Raw genomic sequence first — 13,234 nt, 5'->3', positions numbered from 1 at the left:
ACATGATGTCAAAACAAAAAGAAGAATTTCACATAGGAGTTTACTAAACTTAGTAAATTCCACTTGTCTTCAATCATTATAAAGCTCATGATGGCCCTGGCCGAATGACCTCACCATGGGGCAAAATACTAGAAGCGGGACATCTATATATGAAGGGGAGAGGACAAGAGAAATTGTGAACTGAAAAATTAAATTAAAATCTAATTAATAAAAATTATAAGAATAAAGTAAATCAACTTCTGCTGCTTCACCTTGGTGTCTCCGACAAAGGTACATATTTGTTTTCTTAATTTATTCCATCTTATTTTTCCTATTCGTTAAAACTCAAAAGTTGATCTTGATTGATAATATTTTGAAGGCATATTTAAAAGTTTATTTTTATGGGTGTACCGGAGATTTGGAGCTTTGGACTAGAGAATTTGTTGAGATTTGGAAAAACTATATGATTAATTCCACACGTGTGTGTGTGCCGAAAACATACACATGTATGTATAATATACACACGTACGTACACACACTAATAGGTTCTAAAGAAATTAGATAATTGATTTGGAAATAGTCTAGATTAATATATAAATAGACCCAAACATAGGCCATTTTTACAAAATAATAATTAATAAATTATTCAGTTTATAAAGGGCGTTCGAAGATGATAAACACTCATATTTCTTGAAACATAAAGTATTGTCGAAGCATATCATTTCCTTGCAGCTAAAAGCATGAATCTTATTTGGAAGTTTAACAAAAGCCACCTAGCTTGATATTGGTTAAATTGATAGCTGAAACTATTTTCATGTGTACTGAAATTACTTAAATTCTTCCTTAAAAAATATTTGCGAAATGTATTCCATTTCCTTTTTTGAAAAATATTGAAATTAAAAACACTTGAAAATAGGTATATATACTTATGCGATAGCATGTATTTTAATACTTTGTTTAATTTAAATGATTTAGTCTTGCCCAAAGTTCGAGAAATGTAGCCTAATCAAAATATGCGAGCTATTGAACCTAAATATAGCCCATGGTTTGGAGTTCATGAACTGTTTCAGGTTTTGGTATGTTAGTAAGTTAAACCATGCTTAGGACTCCATTTGAAATACTAAAACGGCTATAAGGTATATATTGTTCAAATCTAAGGCTATGGAAAAGTGGCTCAAATTCTCACATGAGATTATTGAATTTGATTTATATAAAATGAACATGAACGTATTTAATTCAAACCAATAACAAGTATGTGTAAATCTTGTAGTGTGATCGTGGGTTCGCAGAGTTGATTTAAATATTTTGCAGTGATTAATTAGTAAAAAAAGTAGATTATTATCTAATAACCTACAGTAGGTATCCAAAAAGTTTGAGATGTGTTGAACATATAGTTTATGTAACATTTATTTGTCTATGTGATTTATTTGTGGCATTTCATAAACATTGATGCATTAAAATAAAATCTATTTTACACATACATATTTTTCGTAGAGTTATTTGCACCCAACATCCCTGTGAAATATTGAAAATGCATACTTCTCTCTTGTGAAATTTTAATAGGCATCTTAAACCCTAACCTTTTAAAAAATTAGCACACTCGCCCCTTCAGATGAGTGATTGTTGCGCACGCGCCCCTCATGCGACTGAGCAAAGATTTTGATATTTTTTTGCACCAAATACCCCTGTGAAATATTAAAAATGCATATTTGACCCCTGTGAAAATAATTTTTAAATCTATTCAACCCATAATACACAATTTTTATTAAAATCTAATTATAAAATATTTAGCAAACACTTTTCATTTTATTAATTCTAATTTTAATTTTAAATTTATTTTGATTATATAATTATTTTCTAAAAAATAGTATTATTTTATCTTGTTATCATTATTTTATTAAACTTTCTTCTTATTTCCAACTTTTCCATTAAACATGCATTCATAAACAAGTATTTAAATAATTTCAAGTACCAAAATATTGAACTAAACCGATAAGTTCAAACATATTACTTTTTCGATTTAGTACTATATATTATTGAACCAAAATTTAAATTTTTCAAGAATATGCATTGCACAATTTGTAATAAATAATAAAAAAATAACATGCTTATATAATTCTAAATTGAAAAGTATCATTCATGAACTTATCATTTGGTTCAATATTTTGGTATTTTTAGATATTTAAATCCTTATTTATGAATCATGTTTAATGGAGAAGTTGAAAACACAAAATGATTTGATAAAATAATGATAACGAGATAAAGTAATAATTTTTTTAGAAATAAATTAATTATAAATTATAAATTTAAAATAAAAACTAAAAATAAATAAAATTAAAAATGTTTGAAAAATATTTTATAATTAGATCTTAATAAATATTGTGTATTATTATTTAATGCAAATTCTGCAATTCATTTAAAAAATTTAGATTTTGGTTCAAAAATCTATAATCCTAAATTGAAAAGTAATATGCATGAAATTATCATTTTGATTTAATATTTTGGTACTTTTACGTATTTAAATCTCGTTTATGAATGCATTTTTAATTGAGAAGTTGAAAACAAGAAGAAAGTTTAATAAAATAATGATAACAAGATAAAATAATAATATTTTTTAGAAAATAATTATATAATCATAATAAATTAAAAATTAAAAATAAAATTAATAAAACGAAAAGTGTTTGCTAAATATTTTATAATTAGATTTTAATAAAAATTATGTATTATGGGTTGAATAGATTTAAAAATTATTTTCACATAGGTCAAATATGCATTTTAAATATTTCACAGGGGTATTTGGTGCAAAAAAATATCAAAATCTTTGCTCAGTCGCATAAGGGGCGCGTGCGCAACAATCACTCATCTGGGGAGGCGAGTGTGCTAATTTTTTAAAAGGTTAGGGTTTAAGATGCCTATTAAAATTTCACAGGGGAGAAGTGTGCATTTTCAATATTTCACAGGGGTGCTTGGTGCAAATAACTCATTTTTCGTATATATGTAGCATCGATGTATGACACGGTATTTCATTACATTTTGATCCTTGATCCTATTGATGACCGTATTTGTGTGTATGATCGAGACGATTGTCGGGATGGTACGGTGTTGCGACTAGCCTGATAGATGTTGTAGGCCGATAAGGCGCAGTATATATGTAGTCCATGGCGAGCTGACCAGCACACGGTAGTAGACTGGAGAATGAGAGGTCGCTACGGTAGTGTGGCCGAGCCTAGCCTGTTGCTTGAGATGTTATGTGTTGCATTTACCGATTTTTCACCTATCGTTATTCTGATTTCCCGTGCAAGTGGATATACGTACCTGATCATGCATTGCATCCATATATCATATCAGTATAGTGAATGTTATTTTTATTTTGGTTTTATTATACTAGGCCATTGCTTACCCCCTCGGAAGCGGTTATCAAAATTCATTTTTGTGGATGATAATCAGGAAAAAATGACATCGAAAGTAATCATGGAGGAAGAAGGTTGGGAGACCAATAAAACAAACATATATTATGTATGTTTTGGTTATTTTCAATATTTATTTAATTTTCACATGTCGTGGTATCTATTGATATATTATGTAATCTAAATTTTTAATTATTATAATTATTAATGTTGAATATTTTCACTATCATATTTTGAATAATATGAATTATTTGTAATAATTAAATGTAAAAAATAAATTTGTAGTTGTTTTTTAAAAATAAAAATATGTATTTAACATTACAAAAATTTTGAAATTGAATTAAAATTATATTCATTTGTTATAAAATAAAATTATTAAATATTTATAAAAGAAACTATTTATATAAATTGAGATGTCGTTGATACGACGGAGTGAAAAACACGAAAAAACTCTCCCGAGCTTTTTACTATTGTGGATGCCCTTAAATAAGTGGATTCCCTTAAATAAGTGAATGACACATATTCTCAATGTTAGAAACCAAAACCAGGATAACTTCAAAATGGTGCATTAAAGCTGATCTGTCCCATCAACTTATTACCTCAAGCTGCATGCATACCTTTGTAACTTTCCGTTTGCCCTCGTAACAATGCAGAAACAATTCCAAATATTCAACATCTTATAAATAATTAAATAACGTATAGATATCTTATGAGCTACATAATGATTAGATTAGTCGAGACCGGTGTAATTTGCTTGAGATACTCTCGTGCAAGAGCCGCAGCCCTCTGTCGGATTTCCGGAGTTTGTTGACAAGGTTCGACAATGAGTGTTTCTAGTGCAACGGCTTGCTTGATGATAATAAATAATAAGCTTAAATCAACTGGAGACCCTATGCATCCTGAGAGAGTCACCTCTTTGAGATGGCTACGTGGTTTAATCGTCGACATTCCCGTTTCATGTAAATCTTTTAAAAGTGCATGATATCCATCATCATAAACTTCAAAACTCATCCACAGAAGCTGCAAATTAAAAGACATACATCAAGATTTTGCAAGTCATCTACATATATATAAAACCAAACTTACCTTTATCTCAAGTTTCTGCAAGCTAGGACATCGCCAATACCGAGGAAAATCATGAAGAAAAGCCCTGCTACCATCCATACAATTAACTTGAAGCTTGAGATGCTTTAGATTATTTAATACCGGTAGGGGTGGCAATATACAATGATTCTGCCAATGGAAGAAACATCATCAATAAAAATAAAAAGTAACACTGATACTATATTGATTATAGTACCACTTACAGAGATTTCTGTTGAGACAACATTAATGTGCAGCAGTTGATCAAGAACGGGAGACGCAATTCCGGGTAAGATGTGGCCAAGTACGTGACGTTGATCGGAAGCATTGAACTCAACAAGCTTTGGGACATTGTGGAGGAAAATTGAATACTCGGGGTGTGAATACCTATGTTGTATTTTATAGCATGTCAAAGAAACAAGGTTGATCATGTCATGAACCTCAATCGACACCAAATTCCTAGAAGAAGAAATCTCCAAGCACTTCAACTTGGAATGTCCAACCAACGACACCTTTTCTAACCTGTAAGAACCCACAATGGACAAGTGTTCCAGAACAGCACAATTCGAAACGAAAAGCTCGACATCTCGATCATCTACATGAAGAGAGCGTAGGGACAATTTTCTGAGTGACTTGAGGCCTGGAAACAACCCTAAGTCGCCACCTTTTCTATTAATCAAAGTCTTACGGGGAAAAGTGTAATAGCCAGGCATAGCTTTGTTGTGATAAATTATGCGTATGTCGATGCTTTCTACTTCTTTTTCCAGCACTAATGGAAGCAACCTCTTAATATTTCCTCCCTTCAGACAGGGTATATGCAACTTGAATTCTTCCAAAAACAGAGGGTCTTTATTTGAAGCAAAGAAATCATAAGTCTCATTCATGTGCTTGGAAAATTCCTTTTCCTGTAATTGTTGAAAATATTTGTCTTTTGATCGTTCGGAGGGATGTAGAGTGGAGTAGGAGAGCCGAGTGATGTAAGTATAGAGGTGGCGCCAACGAGTCGATAGGATGCTGGTGGCGATAGCTTCTCGCCATGTTAATCGAGAGATTATGGCCACAAGAGCATCGTCTGGCAACTGGCTGATCTTGTCCACCTCCCCGTTCTCACTCATTCTGAACAACCAAAGGAAACGAAAGGAACTGAAAAAATCCCTTTACAAAATAGAATATATTTGGACTCTACAAACAAATAAAAAGAAAAGAAATTTTTGTAAAGATTTGTATCTTGTTATAAATATATTGTTATTATAGATGATTATCTTTATCTAGATAGATTTGAAAGATTTGTTATCAAGATAAATATGTCAAGATAATATTTGTAAATATTTGTATCTTGTAATCTTTTCATATAAATAGGAATATTTAGTTCAATAATTTACTCATATGCATTCTCTCTCATCTCATAAATTGTCTCTTACTCATCTCTCTTATTTTTTTCGTGATTTATAACAATATATTTATTTATATGAATATGTCACGCACCCATGTTCGTGAAACGGGCCACCCAACCCAATTAAATTACCCATTTGGTTATAATTTGGATCTCAGCCAAATCACCGATATTCTTCAATTCTCACATTCCTCCAGTTTCTCTACGCGAACAAATCGTGAATCTTCTTTGATTTTTCTTTAATTCTCATCGAATCCTATTCAATTTGGGCGAGACAACGTATTCTTCTTTAATTCTGGTGGAATCACAATCCAATTGGGCTGCAGTTTGATCGTCGATGTCTCCTCTCGCCGCCGCCTTCATCCTCACACTCCTATAGTCGGTTCTCGCCTCCAAGTATGATCTCAAGGTACACCTATGGATTCATTCGCTGAAACCATAATTTTCTATGAGCTCCAAACTGCCACACTTAGAATTTTCTGAGCATTATTTCCACTTAACTCTACCGTTCCACCTGTCACTGCCGATAGACTCGCTATTAATAGCTAACTCACTTGAACTGCAAAAATTCGAGCCCTAACATGCATGTCTCGTATTAAACATATAGGCATTGTTTAGTTTGATGTATTATTAATTTATGCATAACTTATCACAATCAATTTCGCCTTATTTTTGTCATATTATTTATCTATTTATTAATTAATAATTTTACATCAATTAAATCAAATAAATTATAATCTATCCATCAAATCAAATAATGTATTAACTACCACGGTTTTCCAACAAAAATTGGAGAACAACGGTTTTCAATAAAACCGTTGTTAAATGAAAAAAAGACAATGGTTTTTCGAAAAATCGTTGTCCATTGGGAGTTATTGAATCCCAAATTTCTTGTAGTGACTTGGTTTATTTCTGTCAACACTCTTTTCACATTAAAAAAATTATACTTCAATGATCTAGTATGAATACTACCACTCATATAGTAATATAAAAATGAATATCCAATATCATACACAGAGATGCCAACGTATGAATTAGATAGAACTAAAATATCATCTAAAAGATGCTATATTAACTCACTTTAACAGAGAGCGAAATCGAAAATACTACGGCTCCTCGCAAACCAGCCCACACAAGAATAATAGCTTCCTTCCAGTCAAGACCATACCAAAATATTGCATAAATGGAAACACTACTCTAACTAAAACAACCCGGGATACTTGAACAACCACATACAGAAGGAATAGATAACCCCAAGAATGTTCTGTGAAAAGAAAAACTATTTTAGCAGGAAAATAAAAAACAAAACAAAAAATACAGCATTCCACATATATAAATAAACGCAGAATGAACGCATAATCCTAACAGCATAAATAAACTTTTAGAGCTCCTACTAACTCCCATTTCATCAACCTTATCAACACATTTCATTAAAACTTTCAGTTTATGTAAAAGAAATCTCGGAAAAAAGTAGATATGATCATCAATCTGCTTCATTGGAATACCATAGCTTTCCAAGAATTTGACATTGGGAACCAGAGTCTTTTCCAAATTCATTATGTGTGATAAATGTAACGAAAACAAATTAAATCGAAGTGGTTCAAAATCCATTTTCGGGAAGCCTGTTGTGCGCCTGTACCTCAAGAAAACCCACATGAAACTCGAATTAAAGGCTTGAATGGATCTTAAAATCATCCCAACTCAAAGCCAAAAGTAAGATGGAAACCGAACAACAGCTTCTCCCCATAAAATCTCGGCTAAAAGTTACTGGAAAGAGCTAGAGGAATAGGGGCTGGTTCAACTTTGTATTGAGATTTGAATACAGCCTTTAAGTATCCGAAAATGACAGAAATCGATGAAGAAATGCTACAGAAACAGCGCTCAAACAACAGCTCGCTTTTAAAAGAATCGCTTGTTTCTACTCTAAGCTAAGAGAATCACCTGAAAGATGATAGTTCAGTGCACGAAGACATTGGAATGCAACAATCTATTTTTTAAGCTTAAATAAATCACTTGTATTATCTTAGTCCATTGCACGAAGAGATTGGAACAGAACATATATCTGCCAACATTAACACCGGTAACATTTAATAGAACCAACATCTTAAATGTTAATTTTTTGGTAAGAACACACTTGACCCTTTAGTCACAAACTGATATCAAGCATATTTGTAGAGAAGATGATCCATACTCTTAATCTTAATTCACCTGTCATATGCAAAGCATGCGCGGTAAAGCACATTTGAACCTTTCAGTGATTCAAATATGTGTTCTTGAAAAAACCTCCATACGTTAATTTTAACTCAAGCATCAGATGCAACAACATGCAAAGCTACACAAGCAGCAAGAAAATGAAGTTGAAAGCAAAAGGTTGACACAGGTATATATATAACAAGGGAGAGGAATAGTACCAGTTCACCATTACAATACACTTCAAAAGCCCCTGAACTCTGCAGGAAGGATTGAAGGAAGTTTCCAAGTAGCCAAATGCTTGCCATACTTCCAAATCTATTTGCTCGCATGGAGTAGTGCCATTGAGGGGGTGCAGCAAATCCAAGACGAGGGAATATATGCTCTCCAGCCACTATAATTCCAATTGCACCAAATTGAACGACTGGTACAACTTTGCTCAACAACCGTTTCGGTAGAGGAGGCGGGTGATTGGCAAGAACAACGTCCATTCCAGGAAACTGACTTTCCAACATGTTCTTCATTGTCACTGCTGTCCCTCTGAGAAAACAGAAGTACCATAAATGTAACTCTATACTACCATAAAAGCATGTAACATTTACCTTTTGAACTAATAAAAAAAAAGAGCACTTTCTTTTTCTCATAATCAATCAAAAGTTAAAAAAGCATTTTGAATTCACATTCCAAATAATAAACTCAGGCACAATATAGAATGCAAAAAGTGAGAAAAAGCATACTTCTAATCTGCAGGCTTGTTTAGGTAGTGTTTGCAACCTCTAAAAATAATTTTTTTTCTTAACAAATTGTTAAGAAGAAGTAAAGAAGCAATTGCTTTAGTCATTAGGTGTGCAGGATTGTTCTAAATGTGATACAATAACATTACAGACATTACAGGTAGTAGAATGATTCTGGATTTCTCTCCCTTCTTTTCTCTATGTTCTTCCACAGTTCCCTTCTAATTTTCAATTCCCCTTCTTCAATTCGAAGGAGCAAGCAGAGTGAGTTATCAATCAATGCGGTATTTGACTGAGAAGGAGCATACAATCTATCATACATTGACTCAATACATTAAAGATGGACAAAACATATTTATTTATTAAAAAAAAAAATTAAAAATTTCAAAAAATTTCCTTGCTGAGGCTCTGTCCAGCCCCCCTATTTACTTTTATAAGAAGCAGTTAATCGTCTTTAACATAACTGCACAAAACTGAGTGTCACCATAAAAATCCTTAACAAATGCACAAAAGCCTCTATTTTCAAAGAAAACATCCCTCACAACAACAAAAGAATCAACAAATTTACAAAAAGCCGAAACTACCCCCTCACCTTCATCGACTGACCATATCCGGCCACATTCCTACACCCTAACCCTAACTTTCGAATCTGCTGACGACGAAAAATCGATACTTGTCTGAGGTAGTTCACTGTTTTCGTGTCTTTCAGTAATTATTTTAGGTGGATTTACACTTCTAAAAGGCTTAATTGGTTGGACCATTCAAATTTTCCAAGATATGTTATCATTGTGATTTCTCCTCCTGTAAGCTCTAGGCATGCGATCGAGGGAAGCATTTAATGTTTAATTTAATTAAGTTTTGTTCTCTGCTGCTAGATGCCTTGGATGTAAATACATGAAACCAAACCATTTAAATCTTGTGTCGATTTTCACCACCTTATTCACTACTGCTTGAATATATTTCCACCGTGTGTGTGACCGATTATACATAAACCAAACTTCAATGAATAAATTAATTGAGTGACAAATTCTATTTATAAGGAACTTCATCATTCTTGAGTTGCAACTGGTGTTCTATTTCACAACAATTTTCGTTAGCAAACAATGACAAGCAAAGTTCGTGATGTCTGGAATCAGATATACCTGTTCAGCAACATTAGTACTGAGTTGTGCGAGATTTGCCTGATTCAAACATAAATGGAAAACTTAATAACAGTAGAATTATGGCCAAGCGCTTTTAATCATTAAGCCCTATATCAAGAATAAAAGATGAAAATTTAATTCAAATTCAATAAAGCAATTGAAAAACCAAGAGAAAAATCAAATTAAGACACCCTCGGAGAACTTAGGTGTCCAGTACCATGCATGGGACATGGGTGTAGTATGTGTTGGACACAGCTCTGACGCAGTCAAAATTTGAAAGGAAATTAAAATTGAAAAGCACATTACACACGGAAAGATGCGTGTTGCCACAAACAAATCAATAAAGTTCATATTGATCAAGTAATAAACCAAATACATAGTGACATATTTACAAATGGGAATCGATATCAATAATCTTGAGAAAACAGTAATTAAAAGCCTGCTGTTGATTGGATGTTCTGTCAGAATAATTCGTAGCAAAGCAGTGCAACTAACTTTAGTTTTAAGACAATTTCGATATTCTACATTTCAGTTAGAAAATATTAAAACAAACTGACTAAGTTCTTTTCCAGTTTAACCGAGTCAATAAGTGAGAACAGATGAACTTTCAAGTTTGTACAGTGAAGCCAATCAAGTTTGAATAGTGAAGCCAATCACATCAAATAATTCTCCAAAAAATATGACAGCCTCTTAGAAGATCCAGCCCTTTCAGGGTCAAAGAAACAATCAATTTGAAATCATGAGCGAACTAGTAAAAGGAACACTATATAAAGTTGGCAAATCAGATTTCACAATAAGAAGAATGAAAAAATTAACTCAAACACATATTGAATGCATCCCAATAAGCCCCTGTTTCAGTCAAAAGTTGTTCCTATTTTATGCACCCTAATTTTGAATGAGTTCCCTGTTTTAATGCACTAATTTACAAAGAAATACCAGATGATTTGCAGGAATAAAAAGAAGGTGATTTGCAGGAATAAAAAAGAACATTAGGGATCCAATTAAAAATCTGGAACCAAAATAGCTTTCTATTTCTGTTCAAAACTAGAACCAGAACTTGTGGTGATTTAAACTACAAAACAAATAACAAGTTTCGTGACTTAAACTCATCAATGCCTGCAAAATTGTGGTGGACGTGAATCACTCAAATTGGAGGATCACATTGTAAGTAAGATATAGATTGATGCTACACAACTTTACTAACAACTAGCCAAAAGTGCTGATAAAAAAACATATAAGAGATAAACTACTACGAGTGCATTGCAAGAATAATGAACATAAAACAAGCAAGAACCTATTATATTTTACATGCAGCTAAATGAGATCATCCGACACAAGATGTGAAGACCCACCAGATTCAAATAAGATATATGAGAGAAAGCAGGGCATGGGCATCTTCCAGGCACTTAATTATACAGAATTTCTCCAAACTATTGATTGCTAACATCGTCATTCTTAAACAGTTATCAATCTTAGAGAGATGTCTCACTAGACAAAAGATAAAAGTTATCTCATCACCAGTCAATTTAAGCACAGCCTACCTCCTATACCCATGTAGTATACCACCTGTCAATTGCCTGTTTGGACCTTCCTCCACAATAACAGGGGCTGTTGCTATTCGATAAAAACATAAAATCCAATGTCTATGTGAATGACAAAAATTAAAGTCTGAATAAAACTTTGAGAACACAAAAAAGAATGGAGAAACGACTAGGACAAAAACTACTGCGACTACTGACCTCGCAAGAATAAAAAGCACTTTGATAAAAGAATCACTTGTTTCTACTCTAAGCCAAGAGAATAACCTGAAAGATGATAGTTCAGTGCACGAAGACATTGGAATGCAACGATCTATTTTTTAAGCTTAAATAAATCACCATGATAAGAAAAGGGGAAAAAAAAAATAAAAATACCTATAGGAGCACGAAGAACAAAAGTCGATGCTTACAGTATTCCCATAACCAATCCCACGCCAAAATAAAAACATTAATTAAAATCCATTACAAATTTTTTTCTTAATGAACGATTAAATAATCGAAGAAATTCAGGAAAATATAACCTGGGTAGGGAACTCTAGGGGATCGTGGTGGTGTTGATGGGCGGCGGGTTTAGGGGGCGGCGGAGAGAAGGGTTGTATGATGTCGGAGGAAGAGGGGAAGACCCACCAGAAGAAGCTGTGTTCGATCCATTGTTTTCGCCGGAGCTCAGATCGTAATGTTTTTTTTGTCTGCCCTCCAAGAAAACTATTATTATTATTATTATTATTAGTAATTAAATAATTATTATTAAATAAATTTAAATATAATAAATATAAATAGAGCCATAAGTTAACCGCCCATCCCACTTCAAAAAACACAGTCCTCCAGTCCCGCCAAACTATGATTCCAATCAGACGATTGTTTTCTCTCCAAGCTGAGATAGATGCTGCGAGAGTAAAAATGGAAGCAAATGTTGCTCGTATTGTTCATTTGAAAAGCATACTCCTATCAGAAACATGTTTGGTTCTAGAAAGTGCAAAGGTGATGAAGTTCTGTCCTCAACTTGGATTCCATGGGCATCTGCGTATCTCCAGCAAAGTCTCTCTCGCTTCCTACAACAAATTTGTTCAGGATTACGGAGCACAATTCTCTTCCATCACAAGGTTTAATGTATGAAATTACAGCTTAGCTTGATGATTTTACGCTTGATGATTTTACTGTAATAAAACATATTATACAACTACTGTAATAGCTTGAGGTTGATGATTGATTTTACTGTAATAAAACATATTATTCCATATTATAGTTTAATTTTTTGATTACTTTTATTGGATGCTCGCCGCACCATCGCCGGACGTGGGGAAGAAGATGATGAAGATAGCTAGCTAGCTAGCTAGCAGATCTGTTTCGGCCGGCCTTGACATTTGGGTTGGGCCTAAAAATGAGTATGGACCCAAATAAATTTTAAAAAACAATTATATGGGCCATTTCCACTGGGCCAAACATCTTTTTCATCAACCCATCCTTTTTAATTACTGGGCCGACCCAAACAAATTACACATTCAAGTGGAAATATTGAATATTTGAAGAAGTTAAAACAAAACATTAATTGACAAGTCCAAAACTTAATTCAGCACAAGTTATAAAATTGGATAGCAACAAGAGCTTCGATCTTAATTTACTATATATATACATTCGTATCGTCAATGAAATTGTTTTGGTCACATGTGTCAAAGAAAATCTAATACATTTAATTTAAAATTTATATTGTGAAAGTTCGTAATCTATATCTAATTTCTAAAGGCCGGAAAATTTTTATAAATTATAG

At 32.9% G+C, this 13,234-nt stretch overlaps 1 protein-coding gene across 16 annotated transcripts; it reads right to left on the bottom strand.

The window, feature by feature from the left end:
• Positions 1-3,953: 3,953 nt before the first annotated feature.
• LOC140887859 (putative F-box/LRR-repeat protein At3g42770) lies at positions 3,954-12,198 on the bottom strand. 16 transcript variants are annotated; one of them, XM_073295406.1, is made up of 7 exons: positions 11,668-12,198; positions 11,470-11,536; positions 9,929-9,967; positions 6,943-8,592; positions 4,694-5,585; positions 4,473-4,619; positions 3,954-4,406 (listed from the first exon to the last, which is right to left on the bottom strand). In XM_073295406.1, exons 5-7 carry the CDS (start codon positions 5,582-5,584, stop codon positions 4,101-4,103), a joined length of 1,344 nt encoding a protein of 447 aa, XP_073151507.1. In that variant the 5' UTR covers position 5,585; positions 6,943-8,592; positions 9,929-9,967; positions 11,470-11,536; positions 11,668-12,198; the 3' UTR covers positions 3,954-4,100. The 16 variants fall into 16 exon arrangements, with proteins under 16 accessions (XP_073151507.1, XP_073151505.1, XP_073151506.1 ...); XM_073295404.1 differs by having other exon boundaries at positions 9,929-11,536; positions 11,668-11,733; positions 11,842-12,198; XM_073295405.1 differs by having other exon boundaries at positions 9,929-11,536; positions 11,668-11,733; positions 11,988-12,198.
• Positions 12,199-13,234: the final 1,036 nt, after the last annotated feature.

This window comes from Henckelia pumila, chromosome 3 (assembly GCF_033568475.1).
Source record: "Henckelia pumila isolate YLH828 chromosome 3, ASM3356847v2, whole genome shotgun sequence".
NCBI classification, from domain to species: domain Eukaryota; kingdom Viridiplantae; phylum Streptophyta; class Magnoliopsida; order Lamiales; family Gesneriaceae; genus Henckelia; species Henckelia pumila.
The sequence above is the reverse complement of the archived record's forward strand: the minus strand, read 5'-3'. Positions and strand labels throughout refer to the sequence as shown.